The sequence below is a fragment of the Pelophylax lessonae genome (genome assembly GCF_965119305.1).
Source record: "Pelophylax lessonae genome assembly, chromosome: 2".
Lineage (NCBI taxonomy): Eukaryota > Metazoa > Chordata > Amphibia > Anura > Ranidae > Pelophylax > Pelophylax lessonae.
In genome coordinates this window covers 526,515,866-526,543,449 of record NC_138769.1, presented here as the reverse complement: position 1 = coordinate 526,543,449, position 27,584 = coordinate 526,515,866, and the positions used below count along the sequence as shown (strand labels likewise).

Here is a 27,584-nt window from a genome sequence, read left to right as displayed (position 1 = left end):
AGTTTATAGTAGTCGAAACCATAAAAAGTACTCTAGGTTCCTTCTGTTCATTGCACTTTGTACATTGCTTCTCAATTTATTAAAGGACAATTCCACTTTGTATCAGAGAACAAAGCATATAAATTACATTCAGCTCCACTACTTTTAATCTTCAATTTCCAGCCTATACACTATGTATGTATATTGTATTGTTCAACCAGCAGTTTAAATTTAAAAAAATGGCTTGATTTCCCCATTTACACATTTGAGGTGGATGGGGGAATCCTTCCCGCTTTGGTATTGTAAAAGCCTTCCCCGCCGTCAGAATACAATGATCATAGTTGCTGGCTGTAGGCACTGCTCGTTCGGGAAAACCTAACAGGCTGATTGTACACAAGTCGATTAATCAACTTGTGTACAACCAGCCTGCCCATACATGGATCAAAATTCAGCCGATCCCTGCTAAACCAGACAAATTTCAATCCATCTATGTCTGGCTTTAAAGGACACGCGCCTGCAGGTTAGCATGTATTGTAGGGCGTTTATACAAGCCTTCAACAAATCCAAGGGCGGTTACAAAGGGACTTGCAAACAGAAGGAACTGCAGGGGAGAAGTTTACACATTCCATTCAGATTGTTTTTTCTCTGATTGTTACAGTGAAGTTGTCCCTATGCTGATGACAACTTGAAAGCTTCCATTGCTAACCTGGATTAAAAGCCTAAACCAGTGGCTTCAATATTTTTCTAAGTGACAGACTAAAATTATGCAGATTAGGAATTCTGATGTCACACTGACTTCAATTGCTGTATATTGTTTTCAGGTTACATAGTTGGTGAGGTTGAAAAAAGATACCAATCCATCCAGTTCAACCTGTGGTGTGTGTGCTTGTGTCATGTTTTGATCGTTAAGGTGCCCATTTAATAGTTTTTTTTGAAGTTATCAACACTCTCTGCTGATACCATTGCTTGTGGAAGAGAATTCCAATCCTTACCGCTCTGACAGTAAAGAACCCTCTATGCAGTTTAGGGCTAAACCACTTCTCTTCCAATCTCAGTGAATGGCCGCGCGTCTTTTTAAATTCCATTTAACTGAAAAGTTTTTTTTTCTATGCTAGGGTCACCAGTACGGAAATTGTACATCACTATCATATCTCCTCTCAAGCGTCTCCTCTCCAGAGACGATAAGTTCAATGCTTGTAGTTTTTCCCCATAGCTGAGATCCTCTAGTCCCTTTTTTAGCTTTGTTGCCTTTCTCTGGACTCTCATCCATTTATCCCATCCTCTTTATCATTAATGAATAAATTAAACCGAATTGATCCCAGAACAGATCCTTGGGGGACCCCACTTACCACACCTGACCATTCCGAGTACTCGCTATTTATTATCACCCTTATGACCCGCTTCTGTAGCCAGCTTTCAATCCAGTTACTCGCCCTATGGTCCATGCCAACAGACCTCTGTTTGTACAGTAAACGTTTGTGGGGAAATGTATCAAATGCCCTTGCCAAATCCAGATACACCACATCTACAGGCCTTCCTTTATCTAGATGGCAGCTCACTTTTTATAGAGCGTTAATAGATTAGTCTGGCAAGAATGATTCTTCATGAATCCGTGCTAAATACCCCTAATGATATTGTTTTCATTACTGAGATCCTCGATATAATCCCTTTTCATCCCCTTTACTAGCTTGCAGACTATTGATGTTGGGCTAATTGGCCTGTAGTTTCCAGGGATTTGTCTTAGAGCCCATTCACACTAGCACGACTTGTGAGGCGACTTGTGTAGCCCCAGGTCGCTTGACATAACAAAAGCAATGTTAATCAATCAGTGCCGTCTTAATTGGTACTACTGAAGTCGCTCCGACTTCAGAAAAGGGTCCTGTACTACTTTGAGGCGACCTGTGATCCGACTGTCCCATATACTTCAATGGGAGTCGCCTCCTTATCTTAATTGAAGCGACTTGTTATCAGACTTTCCAGGAAGAAGAAAGAGATTAGCCAGGCATTCCCCACAGACAAAGTCGCCTGTCTCTTCAAAGTAGTGCACAAGTCTCTTCCAAGTCTCTAAACAAGTCTCTTCAAGTCACGGGGCGACTTTCTGGTCGTGATAGTGTGAACCGGCTCTTAGACATTTTTAAATATTGGTACAACATTGGCTTTATTCCAAACAGCTGGTTCCATTCCAGTCAGTAAACTGCCCATAAAAACTAGGAACAATGGTCTAGATATCACCTGACTGAGTTCCTTAAGGACCCTCAGGTGTAAGCCATCTGGTCTTCTGTTAGCCATGATGGGGCATTCTGTGACGTTTTTATTAACATTACAGCCTTGGCTACTATATCCCCCTGTTTATGTTGTGAAAACTGAAGAGAATGCATTTAAAACCTTTGCCTTCTCTTTGTCTTTTGTATCCAAATTTCCTTAATCGTCCTTTATAGAGCCAATATGCTCTGGCCTCACTTTCTTACTGTTAATGTATTTAAAGAACTTCTTGGGGTTTTTTTTACTCCCCTCCTCTATATGCCTTTTGTGGTATTTTAGCTTCCCTGATTACGCACTTACATTTCTTATTCTATTCTTTGTATTGTTGGAAAGCTGACAATGACCCCTCAGCCTTGTATTTTTTTAAGGCCCTTTCTTTTTTTTTTAATATGCATTTTTACTTTGGAGTTTAGCCACCCAGGATTTATTTGAGCTCTTTTAAACTTATCTCCCATTGGAATGCACAGCCTATACCTTTAATATACTCTTAATGCACTCCCATTTTTCCTCCATGCTTCTAGGATTTGTTTCTAGGATTCTATCCTATTCAATATTGTCTAGCTAGGAGCGCAATTTAGGGAAGTTGGCTATTTTAAAATTCAGTGTCATTGTATTAACCTTGTGCTTCCTATTTCTGTGATTTATACTGAATCCAATTGACCTGTGGTCGTTGTTTCCTAAGTTGCCCCGTATTTCCACATACACGATCAGATCCTTATTGTTAGTATTCAGTAGGTCTAGTAATGCGTTATCTCTTCTTGGTGCATCTACCAGCTTACTCATGAAATTATCTTAAAAGACATTTCAGATTTGCCGAGCCTTAGATGAATAAGCAGTTCCTTCTGCCCAATCGATATCTGGATGAATAAAATCCCCCATTATAATGTAATTTCCCAGCCTTGCCACCATTCCAAGCTGTAATAGGAGGTCCGCCCCCCCCCTCCTCCCTCATACGTCCACTATTTCCAATTTTTTTACCTCCCTTTGGAGCTCCACCCACAAGGTTTCCACCTCCTCCGTTGTTCCATTTGTGATGTTGTCCCTCACATTCACTTACAAATCGTTCTTGATATACAGGCATACTACTCCCCCTTTCCTACCCTCCCTATCTCTACGATATAGGGATTACCCCTGAATGGTTGCCAGCCAAACATGTGAGCTGTCAAACCAAGTTTCTGAAATTCCCACAGAATCAAAATCCTCCTTGTACATTAGCAGCTCCAATTCTCCCATTTTATTAGCTAGACTTCTAGCATTGATGTACAAGCCTCGTAATTTTGTCCTGTCACATACTATTTCCTTGTTAGTTGTTTCGAGGCTGCAATTTGGATTTGTCAATTTATTTACCTTGGGTTTTGATATTCCCATCACCCTACCGCTAATGCCTCTAATCCTACCCGCTGAACCTTGCTCAGTGCTGGCTAGCTCTACATCTGGACCCCCCCCCCCAACACCTAGTTTTAAAGCCCCTCTGTCTTTTCAGTCATCTTCTCTCCCAGTAGAGCTGCACCCTTCCCATTTAGATGCAGTCCGTCCCTGCTAAAGAGCCGGTAACCGACTGAGAAGTCAGCCCAGTTCACCAGGAACCCAAACCTCTCCTTTCTAAACCAGCTCCTCAGCCACTTGTTAACTTCCCTAATCTCCCACTTACTCTCTGGTGTGGCTCGAGGTACCTGCAGTATTTCTGAGAATATTACCTTGGAGGTCCTACTCCTCAATTTTGCTCCTAAGTCCCTAAAATTGTTTTTTAGGACTCTCCATCTTCTTCTAACTTTGTCATTGGTATCAAAGTGCACCATGACAGCTGGGTCCTCCCCAGCCCCACCCAATAATCTGTCCACCAGATCTGCAATGTGCCAAATCCGAGCACCCAGTAAACAACATACTGTTCAGTGCTTACGGTCTTTGTGACAGATAGCCCTCTCTGTCCTTCTAATGATTAAATCCCCTACCACCAGAATCTGTCTTTCCTTACCTTTACCCTCGCTCCCGTTCTCACTGGATGAGTTTTTCCCCTGGCAGCTAGGGGCCTCACTCTTCTCCAGCAATGTTGGTCTTTGACTGGTATCCCCAATATCCCACAACAGGGCTTACTTATTGGGATGTTCCAGCCCAGGACCAGCCTCCTTGACTCTTTCCCCTGTACCCTTCCTGTCACCCAGCTAGCCTGCTCTGGTACCTGCACCCCTGTATCTCTGCCCACCTATGTGTCGGTCCTTGCTTTCACCTGTCCAGTATGTTCCCAGCTCTCTTTTAGGATGGAGATTCTTCACAATGTTGACAACTGCTTCCCTAGCTTCAGAACCTGGGCTTCCAGGGAAGCAATGTTCACATTTCATGCAGCAGTATTTGCCCTCAATCCGATGCTCGAGGAACGCATACATGCCAGTAAATCCAAAAATAGCAAAGCCAAAATGCCTAGGCAACTAGAATGCTTTTATTTTTTTTTTTTAAAAGAGAGAACTGCAAGTAGCAAAGGTATCAGTCAGTGAGGAGAATGTGCATTTCATTTACCTTAGTATCTGTGTCGATAGACTTTATTGTTTTCAAATGGGTTTTACATTCCAATACAAGTCTACTGAAACAAAATCCACTTGCAGCAGGTCAGGAAGAGGTTGACTTAAAGTCAAATGATTTTACCTTGGATTTTTAATGATCTCAGAAGCATTTTAAACTGATGTCAAACAAGCTATTAGCACAGGCCCTTAAAGTGATTGTAAAGGCTGAAGGTTTTTTTTTCCTTAAAGCTTTCTGTGTATAAATGTAAAAAACCTTAATTATGCAGCTTCCCTCACAGCCCCCCTAATACTTACCTGAGCCTGATTGTGGTCCGATGATATGCATGAGAGTGGCTGCTCTCTGCCTCCTGATTAGCTAAGAAAGGGCAGAGGGAGCCATTGGCTACCGCTGCTGTCAATCACAGCTCCCAGCCAGTGAGGAGGGAGCAGGGGGAGGGGCCAAGCCCCATTCTGTGTTTCTTATGGACACGCAGCGGGCCTCGGAAGTAGACACTCTGGAGTTAGCACTCAGAAAAGAGGAGGAGCCAGGAGTGACAGCTGGGGACCTGAGAAGAGGAGGATCTAGGCAAAACCATTACACAGAGCAGGTAAGTATGGCATGTTTGTTTTTTCAACTATCAATTTAAAATGATCAATTTAATCTCAATTATAGGTTAAACTATATATTGCTGCTGTATTTCACACCAGCTGTTCACATGTTGGGTTCCTTTCCCTAAGTAAATTGAGTTGCTTCCTCAAAGCCTATAATGGGTTTCAGACTTTTAATGCAAGTGCAAGCTTTAAATCCAGCTAATGCTTTGAAAAATATACTACTGACACTTTGAGCAAAATGAAAGAAATATGCAGTACCTCCCTGCAATACATTCCCATTTCCCTATGTTTTATCTTAAAAAAAATACAATACTTGTTGATGCTGCCAGAAATACAGTAAGCTGCTGACTTTATGTAGTGAGCTAATAATGATTCATCAGCTGAAAATTCAGGTAGTGTTCTTCTCTGCTGGACTACATTGCACCTCATCCTTGGTATTAAGATGAGGAAAGAGAGGTGTGTTTTGTTGTCCAGCAAGGGAGGACTGGACGGGGCTGATAACACTCTGTGAGATTTCAGGGCAACAGAGGCACTGTGTTGTCAGAAGTTGGAAGCTCATTCAATTTCTGGCACATTAACAAGCACGTTTCTGTACATACATGTAGCATTTTAAAAGGGTAAAACCTGGGGGGATGCGTGTATGTAGTGCAGAAATGTACTGAATTTATAAATTTTTTTACTTATCAAAGTAGAAGAGCTCTACTCATTTATTTGTGTTAAAATATGGCTATGCTCCCTCTCTCCCCTCCACACCCCCCTCCACACCCCCCTTTTCCCCCCATCCTAATCTCTCTCCCCCCCCCCCTTAATTTTTTTTAACTATTTATTTTCCTCCTATTCTCTCCCCTTTTTTCTTTTCCCTTAAATAAATAATATTGAGGTGCAGAGAACTCAGCCAGACCCCCTACATCAGACTTTCCCACATGTTCTACTTTTTTATATTCTAGGGTTACTTCATATAACCTTGTCCTGCCCTCTGTAGTTCCTTCCAAGAATGAAGGGGGCTCTCTCAGTGTGCAGGAATATTCCCCAAACGGTCACTGGATGGTGCCACTTGCCTATAACTGCATGATCTATACATAGTTACATAGTTAGTGAGGTTGAAAAAAGACATCAGTCCATCCAGTTCAACCTATGATGTGTGTGTGTGTCCGCTTTTAACCGTACATTGTATACCCCTGTATGTTGTGGTCTTTAAGGTGTCCATCTAATAGTTTTTTGAAACTATCAATGCTCCCTGCTGATACGACTGCTTGTGGAAGAGAATTCCACATCCTTACCTCTCTTACAGTGAAGAACCCCTCACGCACTTTAAGGTTAAACCGCCTTTCCTCTAGTTTTAGTGAGTGGCCACGTGTCTTATTGTATCTCCTTTCTCTGAATAATTTGTTCCTTATGCTCGGGTCGCCAGTACAGTATTTGTACATTGATATCGTATCCCCCCTCAATCGTCTCTTCTCCAGAGAGAATAAGTTCAGTGCTTGTAGTCTTTCCTCATAGCTGATGTCCTCCATTACCCTAATTATTTTAGTTGCCCTTCTCTGGACTTTCTCCAGTTCCAGCACATCCTTCCTGAGGACCGGTGCCCAGAACTGGACAGCATACTCCAGATGTGGCCGGACCAGAGTCTTGTAGAGTGGGAGAATAATCTCTTTATTTCTGGAGTGAATCCCCTTTTTTATACATCCCAGTATTCTGTTGGCTTTGCTTGCAGCGGCTTGGCATTGCATGCCACTGCCAAGCCTGTTGTCTACCAGTACCCCCAAGTCCTTTTCCATCCTAGACTCACCCAGAGGTTCCCCCCCCCCCCTAGTGAGTAGCTTGCTTTCTGGTTTCTGGCCCCCAAGTGCATTACTTTAAATTTTTCAACATTAAATCTCATCTGCCATGTAGTTGCCCACCCCGTTATTTTGTTCAGGTCCGCTTGAAAGGTTTCCACATCCTGCATAGAAGATATTGGCAAGCCCAGTTTAGTATCATCTGCAAATACTGAGATTGTACTAGATATCCCCTCCTCTAGATCATTTATGAATAAATTAAACAGGATTGGTCCCAGGACAGAACCCTGGGGGACCCCACTTTCCACACCTGCCCAATCCGAGTACTCCCCATTAATCACCACCCTCTGTACTCTCCCCTGGAGCCAGTTCTCTATCCAGGTACTCACCCTATGGTCCATACCTACCTTCCTTAGTTTGTACAGTAAGCGTTTGTGGGGAACGGTGTCAAAGGCCTTTGCAAAGTCCAGATACACCACATCCACAGGCTTTCCTTTATCTAGGTGGCAGCTCACTTCATCGTAGAAGGTTAATAGATTGGTTTGGCACGAACGATTTTTCATGAATCCATGCTGATTACTACTAATAATATCATTTTCATTACTAAAGTCTTGTATGTGGTCCCTTAACATCCCCTCCAAAATTTTGCAGACTACTGAAGTTAGGCTGACCGGCCTATAGTTACCCGGGATATATCTCGGCCCCTTTTTAAATATTGGTACCACGTTGGCTTTTTTCCAATCAGCTGGCACCATACCCATCTGTAAACTATCCTTAAAGATCAAGAATAATGGTCTGGCAATCACCTGGCTGAGCTCATTAAGAACCCTCGGGTGCAAGCCATCCGGTCCCGGGGATTTATTTATGTTAAGTTTCTCTAGTTTAGCTCTAAGTCTATCTTCTGTTAGCCATGGCGGCACTTCCTGGGGTGTATTATTTAGTTCGGCCTTACAAGCTGGGTTAGTGTAGCCCCCCGATTCTTTTGTGAAGACTGAAGAGAAATTATTTAACACTTCCGCCTTTTCTCTGTCCTCAGTGGCCATATTTCCTTTATCATCTTTTATGGGGCCAATGTGTTCTGGCCTCGCTTTCCTACTGTTTATATACTTAAAGAACTTCTTGGGGTTCTTTTTACTCTCCTCCGCTATATGTCTCTCGTGTTCTATTTTAGCCGCCCCGATTTCATCTTTACATTTCTTATTGCACTCTTTGTAATGGTTAAATGCTGCCAATGACCCCTCAGCCTTGTATTTTTTGAAGGCCTTTTCTTTAGCATTAATATACATTTTTATGTTGGAGTTTAGCCACCCAGGGTTTAGTTTTGCTCTTTTAAATTTATTTCCCTTTGGAATGCACTGGCCAATCCCCCTGTTAAGTATGCTCTTGAAGCACTCCCATTTTTCCTCCGTGTTCTTTGTTCCCAGGGTTCTATCCCATTTGATATTTTCTAGCAGCGAGCGCAGTTTAGGGAAATTGGCTCTTTTGAAATTCAGTGTCCTTATATTACCCTTGTGTTTCCTATAACTGTAATTAATACTGAAACCAATTGACCTATGGTCACTGTTTCCTAAGTTGTCCCGTATTTCTATATCCGTGAGCAGGTCTGTATTGTTGGTAATCAGTAGGTCAAGTACCGCATTGTTTCTTGTCGGTGCATTCACCATCTGACCCATTAAATTGTCCTGCAAAACATTTAGGAACTGCCTAGCCTTGGCTGAGTGCGCGGTTCCTTCTGCCCAGTCTATATCTGGATAATTAAAGTCCCCCATTATAATGACATTTCCCATCCTTGCTGCCAATCCTATCTGCAACATGAGGTCCGCCTCACCCTCTTCCCTCTGGTTGGGGGGCCTATAGCATACGCCCAATATTACCTTCCCCACAGTGCCTTCTCTTTGAAGCTCTACCCATAGGGATTCTGCCTCGTCCTTAGCTCCATTATTAATATCATCCCTCATATTTACCTGTATACTGTTCTTAATATACAGACATACCCCTCCCCCTTTTTTTACCTTCTCTATCCCTGCGATAAAGGGAATACCCCTGAATGGTCGCCATCCAGTCATGAGAGCTGTCAAGCCAAGTCTCAGTTATCCCCACAAAATCTAAGTCCTCCTCAAACATCAGCAGCTCCAGCTCTCCCATCTTGTTGGCCAGGCTTCTGGCATTGGTATACAAACCTCTTAAATTTGATCGGTTACATATGTCCTCTTTTGTTGTTATTAGGCTGCTCTCTTGATTTTTCCCCATAACCACCCTGGGTATAGGAGCTCCGAACACCCTACCGCTAATGCCCCCATTTCTGCCCTCTGAAACTTGCTTTCCACTGGCTAATTCTACATCTGTACCCTCCCCCCCCCCCGTCACCTAGTTTAAAAGCCCCTCTAACCCTCTAACTTTTTGGCCATCCTCGCAGAAGAGGAGAGAAGTCGGCCCAGTTCTCCAGGAACCCGAAACCCTCCTTACTACACCAGCTCCTCAGCCACTTGTTAACTTCCCTAGTCTCCCGCTGCCTCTCTTGTGTGGCTCGAGGTGCAGGTAGTATTTCGGAAAATACTACCTTGGAGGTCCTAGTCCTCAACTTAGCGCTTAAGTCCCTGAAATCGTTTAGGACTCTCCATCTTCCTCTGCCTATGTCATTGGTACCCACGTGTACCATGACAGCTGGGTCTTCCCCAGCCCCACCCAATAATCTGTTCACCCGATCTGCGATGTGCCGAACCCGAGCGCCCGGCAAACAACAGACTGTTCGGCGCACACGGTCTTTGTCACAGATTACACTGTCTGTCCTTCTAATAATTGAGTCCCCTACCACCAGCACCTGTCTTCCCTTTCCCTTTCTCCCAGCCTCACTGGAGGAGTTCTTCCCCTGGCAGCTAGGGGCGTCACTCTGCTCCAGCAATGCTGGTCCCTGACTTTTTTCCCCAACATCACACAACGGGGCGTATCTATTGGGGTGCTCCAGCCCAAGATCAGCCTCCTTGCCTTGTCCCCTTCTACCCCTCCTAACTGTCACCCCTTTACTCTGCTCTGATGCCTGCACCTCCAATACTCCGCCCACCTCTGTGCAGACCCCTGTCTGCACCTGACTGGTACGATCCTGGCTCTCCTCCGGTATGGACATTCATCTCAGTGTTGCCAGCTGCTTCCCTAGATTCAGGACCTGAGCTTCCAGGGAAGCAACGTGTTTACATTTTGCGCATATGTATTCGCCCTCGATCACATGTCTGAGGAACGCATACATATCACAAGATGTACACCGAGTCGCATCTCCACACCCGCCGGGCATTGTACCTACTAATCTAATGGGGATTCAGCGATTTAAGTCTATCCTATGTGGCTATTTCCTGTCTTCCTAACGCTACCTTCTCACCCTCTGGTACTCCGCTACACTCGCTTGACACTCAGTTGCACAACACTCACAATCTCACAGCCCGGTCAGTCGCACAACACACCCAGTCGCACAGCCCGGTCAGTCGCACAACACTCAAGTCGCACAGCCCGGTCAGACGCACAACACTCAGTCGCACAGCCCGGTCAGACGCACAACACTCAGTCGCACAGCCTGGTCAGACGCACAACACTCAGTCGCACAGCCCGGTCAGACGCACAACACTCAGTGGCACCGCCCGGTCAGATGCACAACACTAAGTGGCACCGCCCGGTCAGACGCACAACACTAAGTCGCACAGCCTGGTCAGACGCACAACACTCAGTCGCACAGCCCGGTCAGACGCACAACACTCAGTCGCACAGCCCGGTCAGACGCACAACACTCAGTCGCACAGCCCGGTCAGACGCACAGCACTCAGTCGCACAGCCCGGTCAGACGCACAGCACTCAGTCGCACAGCCCGGTCAGACGCACAACACACAGTCGCACCGCCTGGTCAGACGCACAACACTCCCAGTACACTCAGGTAGCAATAGGTACTCCCAGACACTCAGGTAGCAATAGGTACTCCCAGACACTCAGGTAGCAATAGGTACTCCCAGATACTCAGGTAGCAATAGGTACTCCCAGACACTCAGGTAGCAATAGGTACTCACAGATACTCAGGTAGCAATAGGTACTCACAGATACTCAGGTAGCAATAGGTACTCACAGATACTCAGGTAGCAATAGGTACTCACAGATACTCAGGTAGCAGTAGGTACTCACAGATACTCAGGTAGCAATAGGTACTCACAGATACTCAGGTAGCAATAGATACTCAGGTAGCAATAGGTACTCACAGATACTCAGGTAGCAATAGATACTCAGGTAGCAATAGGTACTCACAGATACTCAGGTAGCAATAGATACTCGGGTAGCAATAGGTAGTCACAGATACTCAAGGTAGCAATAGGTACTCACAGATACTTAGGTAGCAATAGGTACTCCCAGACACTCAGGTAGCAATAGGTACTCACAGATACTCAGGTAGCAATAGGTACTCACAGATACTCAGGTAGCAATAGGTACTCACAGATACTCAGGTACTACCCTACACCCTCAGTCACTGTTCAATCTAAGTCACCTGTCTTACTTACCTAGTGTGTGTCCCTTTAAGCCTGTCACTAGCAGTTCCTGACGGTGAGTCGGTCAGTCTCCTCTCAGCACCCCTCCTCCCTCGGTCACTTCCCTGTCAGCTAGTCTCCTCTGCTCCTCTCTGTGGGGGGGGGTTCCCGCACCGCTAGAGACGGTTTACTGCACGCCGCCCGCAACAAGGGGGGGGGGGCCCGCTCTTACTTCGGTGGGTGGGGGGGGTCTTAGCACTGGACGCCGCCGCCGCAACAAGGGAGGGGGGGTTATCGGTCCGCTTGCCGCCCGCTTCCTTTCAGGGGGGGAGGGGGGTTCTAGCCCGGACGCCGCTGCTCTTCTAAGGGGTGGGGGGTACTCAGTCCTTCAGTCCCTCTTGGTCCTCCTCTGCCGCAGCTGCCGCCGCTCCGATGATCCTCCTCTTCAGTCACCGGACACCTCGGTTCCCCCGAGATCTCCCGCACCGGCTCCCCCGCAGCACCTTCTCCTCCTCCTCTCTCTGCACACGCTACACACAAGTTCCTGGTTCCGGTTTGCAGCTCTGCCTTTCCGTTTGCAGCTCTGCTCTGAGTCTTAGCTGTATACCAATTGTTCCTTTTTTTTTATATATATTTCATTTACCTTGCGATGGCTGTTTATTGTACCCATTTTATATACACCTTGCAATGACACCTAGGTGTTCCAGATGTGACTTAAGCATTATGTATCCTGTTGCAATTTGTGTGAAGTCTTCATTCTATTGTATCTGCTGCACGCCATTAAATAAAAAAAAATGTCAATGCTGTACTTACCCTCTCCAAACTGAAGTGATGTCTCCTGGCTTCATTCTCCATCCACCAGTCCTCTTCAGGAAGAATGACATTCACAAGATTTTGCCTATTTCCTGCAAATTCAGCCTGTCATCCATACCCCCTAGGGGTGCTTCATCACACAGGTTGGAGTCAAAGTGCTCCTTGACTGAGCAGCTCTCACATGTCCTGTGTGTTCCGCTTTATGATTTTGGCATATGAGTATCAGCAAAGGGCCGTAGTATGATTATTTGGGGTTAGCTCAACTGCATTCCAAATAGGTAAGCAAAAAGGATACTAAATTTGTGCATTTGACTGGAGCTCTACTCAAAAAACCTAGCAGACAGCTGTATTACCAGGATGCATTTCTATTATAATTGTCATTTATTTTTAATGACCTTAAGGAACTTCACTCTCTCAATCAACATGGACTGTTTCTAATCCTTATACTGCTATCATTAGTAAATAGATAGGAAATTATACCATATTTACTTGTTTTACACTTTTTTTTTTTGCTTTTCTTCAGTTACTTCCTGGTTTTCATGCCTCGGCAAATGTCATACATCCCAGGAGTCTTGAGGAGGGTTCTCAGCTCAGCAAATGCCGGAGACAGATTCCAGGAAGTAAATGATACATGAATCCTCTGCCCTTACTCAAGATGGCCCTGACCCGAAATGCCAGGGGGCATTTTTCAAAATGATTTCTTAGCAAAATAAAGCATGGGGAAATGGATGTATGGAGGAGTTTGTTTTAAATACTAAAAATAAATGAAATTGCGTTTTTGATTTGTGGTGCACAGATGCAGTGCAGTTCCTCTTTAAGGTCCGGTTCACACTTATGCGATGCGGGAAGGCTGCGAATCCGCAGCCTGTTCCCGCATCGCACACGCACCCCCGGCAGTTCACACTGCCATATGCGATACGCTGGGGGTGTCAATGTAATCTTAACGACACCCCCAGTTTGATTGCATATCGCAGTGCGATCGTGCAGTTCGCACAGGATCGGATCGTACAAGTGTGAACCGCTGTGCGATCCGATCCTGATGCGGCTTCCAAAAAGGGTCCTGTGCGAGTTTGCTGCGGGTGCGAATTTAGCCATACAAAGTGTATGGCTAAACTCGCACCGCACAGCCGATCGCATGTAATGAAGGAGCAGTGCGCTCCGACATTACATGCGAACCCCGCACTCGCAGAAGTGTGAACCGGGGCTAACTGTTTGAAAGTATGTGTGCAGTTATTTCTGTTATTCGTCTTTGAAAGTACCTATCCACTTTGTTTTCATTATCTTTTCTTCTTCCAAAATATTTATTCATGCTGATTTTTCTGTTTTACACTAAGTCCCCGTTCACACTGGGGCGACCTGGTCGCCTGACAGGTCGCCGCAGGTCGCCTGGCATAGAGAAGCTGTGGACCCGCTCTAATAGGAGCGACACAAGTCGCTTCCGACTTAGAAAAAGGGTCCGGAGCTTCTTTGGGGCGACCCGGAGCGACCTGCATAGACTTCAATGTTATGAAATCTGTGCCGGCTGCTCAGAGGTCGCGGTGCGAGCAGCGCGCCGCGACCTATGAGGTCGCCCCGGCAAGTCGGATCGCCCCAGTGTGAATGGGGCCTGAGGTGGTAGCACAGCTGAAAATACTTGGACTTTTGTCATAGTTGAAGTTATCCTTTTACTTTCTTAGCTTGCAACTACATTCTAATAAAAGAAAAAATGTCTTAAGCCAGTCAGTTAGCTGTAAGAAAAGAAAAAGTTAACTTTGTTTCCTTTTAAACCATGACATCATAGCTTTTATGACTGCCAGAATAGTAGTCTAGACATAGTACCATCCTCTCTATATAAGACCCATTATGGTCATAAGGAATTTAAAGTGACTCAGTATGCCTTCAGTCATCCACAATTTAGGTGTAACAAAGTGGTTGTAAACCCTCACATATTCCCAGTGAAGTGAACAGCCTCAGATGATACACAGGAATGAAACAAATCCTCCTACATAGGATTTACTTGTTTATCTGCAGTCTTCTATTCTCTACAGGGCAGAAAATGTTAAAGAATATATAAACTTATTATTTCATGATTCTGATACTGTATATGCCTGCATGAACCATGTACTTTTATGAAAATGTATCCTGTTCTCTTTGTTTTGCTTCCTTTGTGTGAAATCCCTGGTGCTCCTGCCAGTTTCCCAACTTTCCTAATAAAAACTGACCAAATGAAGAACACATTAACCACTTAAGCCCCGGAAGATTTTACCCCCTTCCTGACCAGGGGGTATTTTGCGATTCGGCACTGCGTGAATTTAACAGACAATTGCGCGGTCGTGCGCCGCTGTACCTATACTAATTTGACGTCCTTTTTTTCCCACAAACAGAGCTTTCTTTTGGTGGTATTTGATAACCTGTGCGATTTTTTGATCATGCGCTATAAACAAAAAAGAGCGTCAATTTTGCAAAAATAACAATATTTTTCACATTTTTTTATATGAAATTCCTCCAAAAAAATGTAAAAATCAAAATTGTTTAACATTTTAGGCCAATTTGTTTTATGCTACATATTTTTGGCAAAAAAAATCGCAAAAAGCGTATTTTGATTGGTTTGCGCAAAAGTTATTGCGTTTACTAACTAAGGGAAAGATTTTTGTCATTTTTGTTGTTTTTTTTTTTTTAACGCGTAATGGCGGCGATCTGCGATTTTTTTTTGCGGGACTGCGACATTGCCGCGGACAGATCGGACCCTTGACTGACATTTTTGACACTTTTGGGGTTACCAGTGACATTACTACAGTAATCAGTGCTATACATATGCACTGTTACTGTAAAATGACACTGGCAGTGAAGGGGTTAACTTTATTTGAGAGGGAGGGGTTGTGTGTGTGTCCCTAGGGGCGTGATTCTAACTGTGATTGGCTGTGGCTTGAGGTGTAGGAACAGTGATCAACGGTCCTACATAGTTGAACCGCATGATCACTGTTCTTACACAGGGGAGAATGACAGGCGGCTTGTTTACATCAGCTGCCTGCCTTTCTCCCGCTCTAATGGACGATCGCGAGTGGGTCCGTGACCAAGTGGGAGCGCGCCTCTGGCGGCGCGCGCTCGCTCCCCAGAGCCTCACAGGCTAGTGGCGTACCCATACGTCACTTTGCCTGTGAGGGGCTGACCGCCGCAGTATATGTACTTGCGGCGGTCGACAAGTGGTTAAGAACACATAGTGGTCAGTTCTGCTGGAGCTCAGCCTCTTCTCCAATGATCAGACTTGTCCTAACACGCTTCCCCTAAACCGCCTTCCACTGGGAAGCTCGGTGTACTGTTGCTTCTCTTCCCCCAGCTCTTATGCAGCTTAGAACAGAGGGAAATGTGATCACCTATAAAAAGGGGGGAAAAAAAGGCATTTTTTATATATATATATATCTATAATCAAATGTTTTGCCTTTCATTTCTATTCTAAACTAAATAGATTGTTCTACAAGGTGATCGTGTACAATCACTTTAAAATCTTCATCTGTCATGTGCACAGAGGAGGTGGCGGAGAGACTACAGTTACAATGTGAGAACTGATTGGAGGAAAGGCACACACCCCTCCTCCACTCAGCAGAAGTCTGTGCTCTGAATATACAAGCTGTCCGACACAAATTTATCTTGTGTGTCAGGAAAACTTTAAGAAGTGACTCATGCTGATAACAGAGGAATGAAGCAACAGAGCGAAACAACACTTTGAAGTGAGAGAAGTAAACACTACAGATATATGTGCTTTGCTTTGATTATATGACTGAGCTTTTCAACCGCTTTAAATAAGACCCAAGGTACTCATAACAATTCAGATTTTACAGTTTATCACTATAGAGCAGTCGAGGATGCTTTTTGATTAGGTTTTTGTCGTTTCTTATTTTAAATAGTGCTTTGTTTTTTTCCATTTCAGTATTACAGAGCTGAAATTGAAGCACTACACTCTTCAGGAACAACGGCAGTGGTCAAATTTAGTGATTATGGGAATTATGAAGAAGTACTTTTGGACAATATTAAACCTATACAAGCAGAAGCATGGGTAAATAAATAACTTTTTTACAGTAACTATGTGGTAGAATGCGTAAGGATATCCTGAACTAATGGAGTTTAGATTTTTAACATAGAGAAAATTGTGCTGTTGGAGAAAGCAATATATATATTTACTGAATACAGCTACAGGGGACCAAAAACATCAAAAGTGTAATTTTCCTGAGGTCTCATGTCCAAATCACTCCTCATCTCCCCTCTTAACACCTCTCCCCTCTTTTTCCTCTCCTTTCCAAAACTGTCCTCTATCCTCTGCACGCTTCTCTTCAACTCATCTTCTGCTCTCTATACCTCACCTATGTTGTTACCTCTTTATACCTGTCCATACCTACCTTCTGCACACTCCTCCTCTCTACTTTTTTTTCTCTCCACACCTCTGCAATCTTCACCTTTTCTCTCTTTTGTCTTCCACTCTTTCAACCTCTCCTTTTCTGTTTTCTCTCCACACCTATGCTGTCTACACCCCTTCTTTCTTTACTTTTTTTTTTTTTTTTTTTTCTTCATCTCTGCTCTCCACATCTCTTCTCAGGTTTGTCTCCACAGTTGTCTTTGCCACTATCTTTCATGTCCTTTCCATATCTCTACTTTCTACTCTTATGGTTTTTCTAAATGAATCTACTCTCCCCACTCTCTTCTTTATACTTTCCTTTTCTCACTACATTTCTCTTTCCTCCATCTATTCTTTTGCTGTCTCCCTGTTTGTTTTGGGCACATTTATAAACTGTTCTTCCTACACTTTTGTCAGTAGGAGTACTAGATATTTTTCTTTTCCTCGTATGCCAAAGGAGAACACATTTTACACCTGAAATGGAACATTGGGTATAATATGATCTGGTCTCAACAGGAATAGAAAATATAATACTTTTCTTATAGCATTCCTTGTGGGATAGCCGTTCCATAAACTAGATGCACAACGTGAACCTCTGACTCAAACTAGTATTCATCCAGCACTACATTCATACTTGTAGCGCAACCTTTGTGGTAAAAATTCTGACTTGCCCTACCAAACACTTATTTCCCTCCCTTTGTAAAAAAAAAAAAAAAAATGCTATAAATATACATTCGAGTAGCGCTAGTAATAAAATGTGTGAAACAATATAATCCATCCAAAATTCCTCAGTGTTGGTGATTATGAGGCAAAGGATGTAGATCAATTAACTCTTCACCCAGGTGCTTGATAAGGCATACAAAGTGACACAGCCCAGCCACCACACACTGACTCTTACCGATGGGTAAAGATGTATACAGCAGTAAGCAGTTATGGGACCGCTAAACCCCATTCACAGGCACCAAGCAGCTGGGGACATCCACTGTCTAAAACAACCGCCTCCGAACTCCAATCATGGTTGTTGATACTCCACGTATAATAAAGGACCCATTCCTCCTATGGTGTTCTGATTGATACCCAGGCTCATGCATTAGGGAAGACACCAAAAGGAGAAAAGCTCATAGTGTAGTATCCTCAAATACTTTTATTAATAAAAGTTGGACATGCACTCACCAAAGTAAAAGCATCATAAGCGTGTAAACATGTGGACAAACCGCTGGACAACGTTCCTCAGGTACCAACTAAAAACATGACCGACCTCCGACTTCTGGGTGTGACGCAGGTGATGCTTGGTTACCTCCTACTGACGTGTTTCGTCACTATGACTTTTTTTAAAAGATTGCATTCCATGCAAGGTAAAAAAAAAAAAAATGTTTTACAGCTTGTTGCATCCCCACCTCCCTAAATACTTAACCTGAGTCCTCAATTGATCCAGCGCTTTGCAGGGCCGGATATCTTTCCTCCTTCTTTTCCTTTTCACACAGGGAATTGGGGCAGCAGCAGGAGCCTTTGACCCTGCTGTCAATTAAATGCTGTAAGGGGGTGCCATGCGTGTCTATGGAGTGTGGCTCTATAGACACATACAGCTGGGGAGCGAGCACACACGTGTGCCCCTATAGCAAATGGTTTGCTATGAGGCATAGGAAGAAGAGGAGGAGCTAAGATTACTGGCAGGGGACCTCAGAAGAGGAGGATTGGGGCTGCTTGCACAGAGCAGGTAAGTATAACATGTTTATTATTTTACTTTTTTTTTTTTTTTTTAATTGCCTTTAGTAACACTTAAAATAGATTTGTCATCTTCATGGGAGGCAAGATATGTATATATACTTCACGCACATACATTTCATACACATATATGCATATACATTCAAAGGCCCCTCATTTGATTTGTCTTCTAGTCAGGTTCCTCGTAGTTGAAACCACAGAATAAAAATAAATGGCACATTTTACTGACATTTTGTTTGGTGTACTTCTACCATTTGGGAAAATTGTTAACATTGAAAACATGGCTGCATCATATAACATTTGCTTTTTAAACAGTAATTGTCTTTGTTTTATTTACTTAACCACATGTTATCAATATTAATTTGTGCCATGGTGTAATCTCAGGAGTGTAAACAGAAAAATCAATGTGCCCTAATTTATGTATTTATCATTTAGTTGCTTGGTTTAAGTCAACGTACTGCACAGTTACTCATTCAGTTTTTGCCTTTCCCGTGTTTTCACTTTATCTGTAACAGTTGTTCTGTAGATAGCCAGGTTGTTGTGTGCCTCATTTGTCAATTGTCCGAAGCAAAAATTGTCTTACACAGCTTGTCAATTTACAGAAGTCATTTTCATACGACTGTTGGTGTTTACAATCTCATTGGTGTCTAAATGTTTTAATCAGGTACACTAGATCTACAGCCAGCATATTTAAACTGATCTCACGTTCTTTATACATATAAACTGCCCAAACAAAGGGAGATAGAGCTGCCTTATAGTTCTCTTTCTGTGCTGCCATTGGGCCAAGGATTATAGGCAAGTACAGCTTATTCCATTCCACACTAAAGCTGGCCATACACTAATCAAAATGTGTCTGGTTCAGCAGGAACTGGACACATTTATTTATTTATTTTAATTGTTATTTATTGAAATTTTAACAGGTAGAAAGTAGAATAGACATAATAAATATTCCAAAAATATAAAGGATAAACATTTGTACATCAAATCCAAAGTAAAATCAACATTGGTGTAGGGGTAACCAGGAGGGAAACCTCTACAAATTGGGGTGGGTACAACAAGGAACTTGGGTATAGAGTGTGGGGGCTGTGACCGGAAGGAATTAGAAAGTAAAAGACAGACAAAGTAGAAAGGGGAGGAACGTAGCTAAAAGTGAAAAGTAGGTAAGAAATAAAGAGTTACTAGCCGTGTCTGGCCAAAGGGCTAGAGAAGGAGGAGAATTGGTATGTGGAAGAACACAACGATTAGTGAATGTTATACCAGTCAGTCCATATGGACCACGAGGAGTTGAACTTGGCCGTGTTGCCTGCTCTATCTGCTAATATTGATTCATAAAGGTAGTTTGTATGAACAATATCTAAGACTTCAGAGATATTCTGAGCTAAGTCAGATTTCCACCGTCTAGCGATGAGTAGTCTAGCTGCTAAAAAAATGTGGGTAATCACTATACGATACGATGCAGGGAAATTATCAATGCCCAGATTTAGAATAGCCAGTGGCAGGTTTGGACGTGTTAGTATGCCTGTGATTCTGGAGATAACTTGAAAGACCCCGTTCCAAAAGCTAGTGAGACCCTTGCACTCCCAAAACACATGTATGATGTTGCCAATACTTCCACAATCCCTCCAACACAGCGGGGAGTTGGAACGTGAATATAGGGACAATCTGTAGGGTGTAAGGTACCATCGGAGGGCAATTTTTGTGTAAGTTCCCAGAGGTTAACACATCTCGTAGCTTTGTAGACTGAGCTAAATGCACATTTCTATTGGTACTCTGTAAAGTTAATAGCCAAGTCTTTTTCCCATTTCTGGTAAGGCCTAGATTTGTAGAAAATGAGCTTTCCTGGAACAAATTATAGAAGGACATAACTTAAGGGGTCTCTCCGCCCAATGAAAAGAATTGCCAAACAGACTGCTGAAACAAGAGTGTAGGGGTTTTCTGATAGCTCAAGAAGTGGAAGATTTGTAGGAATTTGTAGTGGTCTTTTGGGGGGATGCCATATTGAGTGCTAAGTGCTTCAATTTGAAAGTGCTTTGATTTGAAAGCACCACCGGCATATAGGTCTCCTACGAAGTTGATGCCCTTGGAACGCCATAGTAGTGGGGCCACTGAGGGTATTAGATTGGCTAAGGAATCGAGACGGGTATGGTCAGACCATGATATGTCATAAATGGTGGAGGAGGACAAAGCCTGGAGTAGCAGTCTATCAACAAGAATCATGTCAATTCACGAATAGGTATTGTGTCTAAAGGAATGGTAGGTGTAGTCACGCTCACTTGGATATTGACATCTCCAAACATCATAAACATTGTTGTCCTGCAACAAAGTGTGTAACGTAGGAAGGGAGCGTGTAGTATTGGCTGAAGAGTCCCATTGGAAGTCAACTGTCAAGTTGTAGTCTCCACAAGCAATTAGGGCGCCCTTGCGCACAGAGTTGACCTTTCTAAACAGTTCACGTAAAAAGGTGAGTTGCCGGTTGTTCGGTTCATATAGATTAACCAGGGTGTATTGTTTATTGTTGAATTCTCCAATAAGGATCAAGTATCGACTCTCTTCATCAGAATGTAATTCCTGAAGGGACATGGCGACCGAGTAAAGAATGCCAATCAGGACTCCCCTCTGTTTAGTTGACGCAGAGGCAGCAAAGATATGGGGGAAGCTCTTGTGTTTAAAGGTAAGGGGATGTAAATCAAGAAAATGCATTTCCTGTAAACAAAGGACATCACTTCGGAGCTTGGCAGCTTCCTCCCAAACAGAAGAGTGCTTTTCAGGGTGGTTCAGTCCATGTACATTAAAAGAAGTCACATTGAGCGTCATAAGAAGGCTGTAAGTATGAAGAAGGATTGTGGCTTACCAAGTCCAGGGTGTTTTCAGGAATCTCCAAGGCTTCCTCATCATCTCTGGCAAGTGAGGAGTTCACCGGAGGGTTGTGGTGGCCGTTGGAGAGAGGTAGGAGCTCTCTGTGAGTTCTTTTGTCTTGGTATGCGAGCGGAGCAACAGGGCTAAACGTCCATCGCGCTGCGTGGTAGCCACACCCCTCGAACTGGACACATTTTGATAAGTTGTGTAGCCATCCTGCTTGACAGAAGTTGATGCTTTAATGGACTTCTATCAATGGAACATGTTAGAAAGACTCTTGATTTGTGGCTGCAGCTGCTGACCAGTGGCTGCCGCTGTCAGAATACAATATCTCTGCAGGGAAAATCCTCCTTTCACCTCTATTGTGAATTGTGTATTGGCAGCCTAACTATTCTAATGGGTGATATCAGGTTTGTGTGGGGATGGGGGGTTCATATATAAAATAATATTCACTAGAAAACTTGTACTGAGTACTCACTTCAGCTTATATGTACAGTATCTCACAAAAGTGAGTACACCCCTCACATTTTTATAAATATTTTGATATATCTTTTCATGTGACAACACTGAAGAAATGACACACTGCTAAAACAGAAAGTAGTGAGTGTACAGCGTGTATAACATTGTAAATTTGCTGCCCCCTCAAAATAACTCAACACACAGCCATTTATGTCTAAACCGCTGGCAACAAAAATGAGTACACCCCTAAGTGAAAATGTCCAAATTGGGCCCAATGGGCCCACAGGTGTGAATGGGGAGAGGATGTGGTAAATTTGGTGTTATCACTTTCACTCTCTCATACTGGTCACTGGAAGTTCAACATGGCACCTCATGGCAAAGAACTCCCTGAGGATCTGAAAAAAATAATTGTTACTCAACATAAAGATGGCCTAGGCTATAAAAAGATTGCCAAGACCCTGAAACTGAGCTGCAGCGCAGAGGCCAAGACCATACAGTGGTTTAACAGAACAGGTTCCACTCAGAACAGGCCTCGCCATGGTTGACCAAAGAAGTTGAGTGCACATGCTCAGCGTCATATCCAGAGGTTTACTTTGGGAAATAGATGTATGAGTGCTGCCAGCCTTCCTGCTGCAGAGGTTGAAGGGGTGGGGGGTCAGCCTGTCAGGGCTCACACCATACGCCGCTCACTGCATCAAATTGGTCTGCATGGCTGTAGTCCCAGAAGGAAGCTAAAGATGACGCACAAGAAAGTCCTCAAAACAGTTTTCTAAAGACAAGCGGACTACGGATGTACTGGAACCATGTCCTGTGGTCTGATGAGACCAAGATAAACCTGTTTGATTCAGATGGTGTTAAGTGTGTGTGGCAGCAACCAGGTGAGAAGTACAATGACAAGTGTGTCTTTCCTACAGTCAAGCATGGTGGTTGGAGTGTCATGTTCTGGGGCTGCATGAGTACTGCTGGCACTGGGTAGCTACAGTTCATTCAGAGAACCATGAATGCCAACATGTACTGTGACTGTAAGGTTCTGGCACTCTCAGTGCCTCCTATCGCATCATTTCCGGGTGCTTTCCATCTACCTAGATACATGAAGCACATATAGGTGTGTTTCCCTTTAAGAGTGCTGACATCATCACTGAGCGCCGGACTGAACAGCTATTTAAATCACCAGCTCTCACTCACATGGGTTCGTTCAACCTGCTTTGTGCCTTGATGCTAACCTGTCTTGAAGCTCTCATGCTTGCAAGCATACCTCGCTGTCGGAACCACGCTGCGCTGATCCCTGTATCCCGCTACCGGATCATCCGCTCTTGCCGAACCTCTCCTCTGCTACATTGCTACTAGTGATAAGTACCCCACAGGGGAAACCTCAATAATCTTCATACTAAAGCTTACACTGTCTAGCTCTGCATACTAAGGACTGTTACTACATCTGCACTATCTAGATTGCTAGCTCTTGAGCCTACTATCATCTGCTCTTGCACTGGGTTAGTCTCTCCTGTATGTCATCTGCTATCCTATCATCTACTACCATACATAATTGCTAACCTATCTGCATCCCACCTGTTACTATCTCATTCTCAAGAACATTCCTCTCAAGTGTCTGTCACCTATCGTCTCAACTCAACCTGTCTCTTCAGCCTATCACCTCTATACTACTATATACATAGATCACTCCAGGAACTTCTTACTGAGTGTGTGTATTTACTTGCTGAATTGAGATCATCCACACATGATGAGTCTTTGGGAGTTGGGATTGGTGTCTCAGCGTTTCTCTACATGACTACTGAAGTGGAATATTTCTGCAGCTGTAAATCCACATCATACATAAAACGCAGGAGCGTTACAGTGACATACTGAAGCAGAGCATAATCCCTCCCTTCAGAGACTGGGTCGCAGGGCAGTATTCCAACATGATAACGACCCCAAACACACCTCCAAATGACCACTGGCTTGCTAAAGAAGCTGAGGGTAAAGGTGATGGACTGGCCAAGCATGTCTCCAGACCTAAACCCTATTGAGCATCTGTGGGACATCCTCAAACGGAAGGTGAAGGAGTGCAAGGTCTCTAACATCCACCAGCTCCATGATGTCGTCATGGAGGAGTGGAAGAGGACTCCAGTGGCAACCTCTAAAGCTCTGGTGAACTCCATGCCCAAGAAGGTTAAGGCAGTGCTGGAAAATAATGGTGGCAACACAAAATATTGACACTTTGGGCCCAACTTAGACATTTTCACTTAGGGGTGTACTCACTTTTGTTGCCAGTGCTTTAGATATTTACAAATAATTATATTTGCGGTTTAAAATATTTACAAAAACGTTATTTACTTGCTAGCGCAAGTCAACCTATCCAAATCCCCGGAGCAAGCCCTACTTGGACACTCCACAGTGGAAATACCAAACCGAGCGAGAAAACTTTATAGCTTTTGTCTTCACGGCAATAGCCAGATCTTGGAGATCACCGACTATCCTGTTCTATCTGGTGAAACACAAATTAACATGGATCATGATAAACCAGCGCCTCTTAGCAGCCCTCTTGGACAAAAGAGCTCACTATGACAAAACATGGGAACCCTGAATCAAGTATCTGTCCGACCCACTGTAACTTGGGAAGTTCCGATAACAGTGTCTCATAGAGTACACTCCTCATCTACTGGGATACTTCTTTTTCCTTCTATTCTCTTGTACTTTTCTTTCTTCCTACTGATTATTTCTTTCTTTCTTCTTTTCTCCTCGTTTTTCTGAATAATATTTTGGTTGGAGGGGATACCATGCCCCTTCGAGAATTTCACCGTGGTTTCTGCTTTCAGACCATGTTTAGTTTGTCAGTTCAGGAAGCGGGATGGGAACCGAGGCATTCCAGAATGCCTTGGTGTCAGGTGATAGACAGATCACCGGTGTTTCTGGTATCTAGAGGTATTCAGCTGTAAAATTAGTACATGTGGCAACTTTGTGTGAATCACAGAAGGATATACTGCTTGTATTACCACGTTTCAACTGTCATGGATTCACGGAAGCTTATGTTTTCAGGGGTTTTACTCAAACTTGTTGACAGTTCCCAGGAAGGAAGGCAGGCAAGGTATGTCCAGTTCTGGACCTCAAGGCGCTTAACTGCTTTGTGCGAGTAAAGAAGTTCGGAATGGAGTCCATTCGCATGGTAGTGGGGTCCATACATCAGGGGGATTTTCTTGCTTCCATCGACATCAAGGAGGCATACCTTCACAATCCAATATGTGGCGGTCACCAGCGCTTCCTCTGCATTTCAGTGGGTGAGGAGCATTATCTTTGGTCTCGCCTCTGCTGCTCGGGTCTTCACGAAAGTGTTGGCCCGGTACTAGCATTGTTGCGTCAGTGGGGGATCGTGGTACAGGGGTACCTGGATGATCTTCTTCTGCAAGCGAAGTCTCCAATTGCTCTGATAGACAAGTTGGAGATTACTCTGTGAACTCTTGAGGGAGTTCGGTTGGATTCTGAACCTTTAGAAGTCTGCTCTGGTTCCATCCACGAAACTGTACTATCTTTGTCTGACTCTGGACTCGGCCTCAGTCCTGCTCTGGTTCCGTCCACGAAACTGGACTATCTTGGTCTGACTCTGGACTCGGCCTCAGTCCTTCCTCTAGAAAAATTTCTGAAATTGCAGGAGGCAATCTAGCTTCTGTTGTCCAGCAGACGATCATCCGAGCTTGCATGCGGGTGCTGGGCCTGATAGTGTCTACCTTCGAGGCGGTTCTGTTTGCACAGTTCCACATGAGATCTCTGCAAAGAGAGATCCTGGTGAAATGGGACGAGATTCCTCAGTCTCTAGAAATCTGATCCTGTTGAGCCGGGAAACGAGAGGGTCCCTGATCTGGTGGCTTCTTTCCCTGGCACTTGAACAGGGAAAATCCTTTCTCCCCTGTACCGGACGGTTGTCACCACGGATGCCAGCTTGACTGGGTGGGGAGGTGCCCTCGGCGCAGATTGTACTCAGGGGGTCTGGAGTCTGGACTCTTCCGGAGTCCAGATGGCTGATCAATGTACTGGAACTCCGAGGGATCAGACTTTGTCTGGATCATTGGATAATTTGCATTCAGGGGTGTCTGGTACGCATTCAATCAGACAATGCCATGGCCGTGGCCTATGTCAATCACCAAGGGGGCACAAGAATTGCCCTGGCGGCTCGGGAGGTAGCTGGTATTTGAAGGTGGGCAGAATGATTTGTTCCTGCCCTCTCTGCTGTACACATTCCAGGGGTGGAAAATTGGCAAGCGGATTATCTCAATCGACAGGTGTTGGACCAGGGGGTGTTTCATCAGTTGTGTGTCCGCTGGGGTACTCCCGAGGTGGACCTGTTGGACTCTCTTCTCAACAGGAAGGTACAGAGGTTTGTGGCACTATCTCGGGATCCTCTAGCCAACACCACAGACACATTAGTGGTTCTTTGGAGCCAGTATTTTCTGATTTATGCCTTCCCCCCTCTCAAACTTCTGCCAAGACTCCTGCGCAGATCGAGGCAGAAGGGATTCCAGTCATTCTAGTGGCTCCAGACAGGCCTCGCCTGTCTTGGTACGCCAATCTTCTATCCTGCTTTACAGTCACTGGCTTTAACGACCTGATTGAAAGCCAGGTGCTGAAGGATAGAGGTTTGTCTGAATCATTGATTCCTACACTGTTAAAGGCTAGAACATCTAAATCTAGGAAGATCTACCATAGTACTTGGAAGACATGCATTGCGTGGTGTGAGTCTCTTGGGGTTCTCCCTCACTCTGTTTCTGTGGCTCAGACATTGGCTTTCCTCCAACCAGGGAGGGGGGGGGGGGTTGAGCAGCGCCTGGCCTTGAGTAACATTAAGGTTTCGGCCTTAGTGGTTTTCTTTCAACGTCCATTAGCCACACATTCCTTGGTGCGCACCTTTATCCAAGGAGTTCGACACTTGGCTCCTCCAGTTCGGTCTCTATTGCCATCAAGGGACCTTAATTTGGTGCTGTCTGTTTTTCAGAAGCCTCCCTTTGAAAGTCTTTGGGAGGTTCCCCTGCTTATGTTGTCCCAGAAGGTAGCCTTTTTGGTGGCTATTACTTCAGCGTGCAGAGTGTCTGAGCCGGCAGCGTTGTCTTGCCGTTCACCTTTCCTGGTGGTTCACAAAGATAAGGTTGTTCTTCGTCCCTGTCTTTTGTTTTCCATTTGAATGTAGACATTGTGTTGCCTTCCCTATGTCCCAGGCATAAACCCCTTAAGGAAATTGCCTTGCATTCCCTGGATGCGGTTTGGGCAATTAGGGTGTACCTGGCAGCTACAGAGTCTTTTTGGTAGTCAGACTCATTATTTGTACTCATGGATGGACCTCAGAAAGGGTTGGATGCTTCTGCTGCGACCATTTCTGGATGGATCACACAGACGGTGATTCAGGCCTATTCACTTAAGGGTCAGGTTCCTCCTTTCCCTGTTAAGGCGTACTCTGCTTGGGCGATTAGTGCCTCCTGGGGCTTCCGTCATCAGGTGTCAGTGCTGCAGGTTTGCAAGGCGGCCACCTGGTCGTCTGTGCACACTTTTACAAAGTTTTATAAAGTGGATGTGTTGGCATCTGCAAATGCTTCTTTTGGCCACAAGGTTTTGCAGGCTGCTATTTAGAGGACCTGGTCCTCTTGGAGGGCGTATTGTTTTTTTCAGGTGAGCTCCAGTTGTTTATGGTTGAGCTCCATGTTACCTGGTTTGCTACGGTTTAACCTTGGGAATATTTTTTTTTTTCTTGCTG

At 44.4% G+C, this 27,584-nt stretch overlaps 1 protein-coding gene across 1 annotated transcript in view; it reads left to right on the top strand.

Moving 5' to 3' along the window:
* Positions 1-27,584, top strand: part of TDRD3 (tudor domain containing 3) — a 565,755-nt gene that overhangs the window by 495,773 nt on the left and 42,398 nt on the right. The window contains exon 12 of the mRNA XM_082246772.1: positions 16,349-16,474. Coding sequence (XP_082102898.1) covers positions 16,349-16,474 — 126 coding nt within the window. The remainder of the gene's footprint in view (positions 1-16,348; positions 16,475-27,584) is intronic.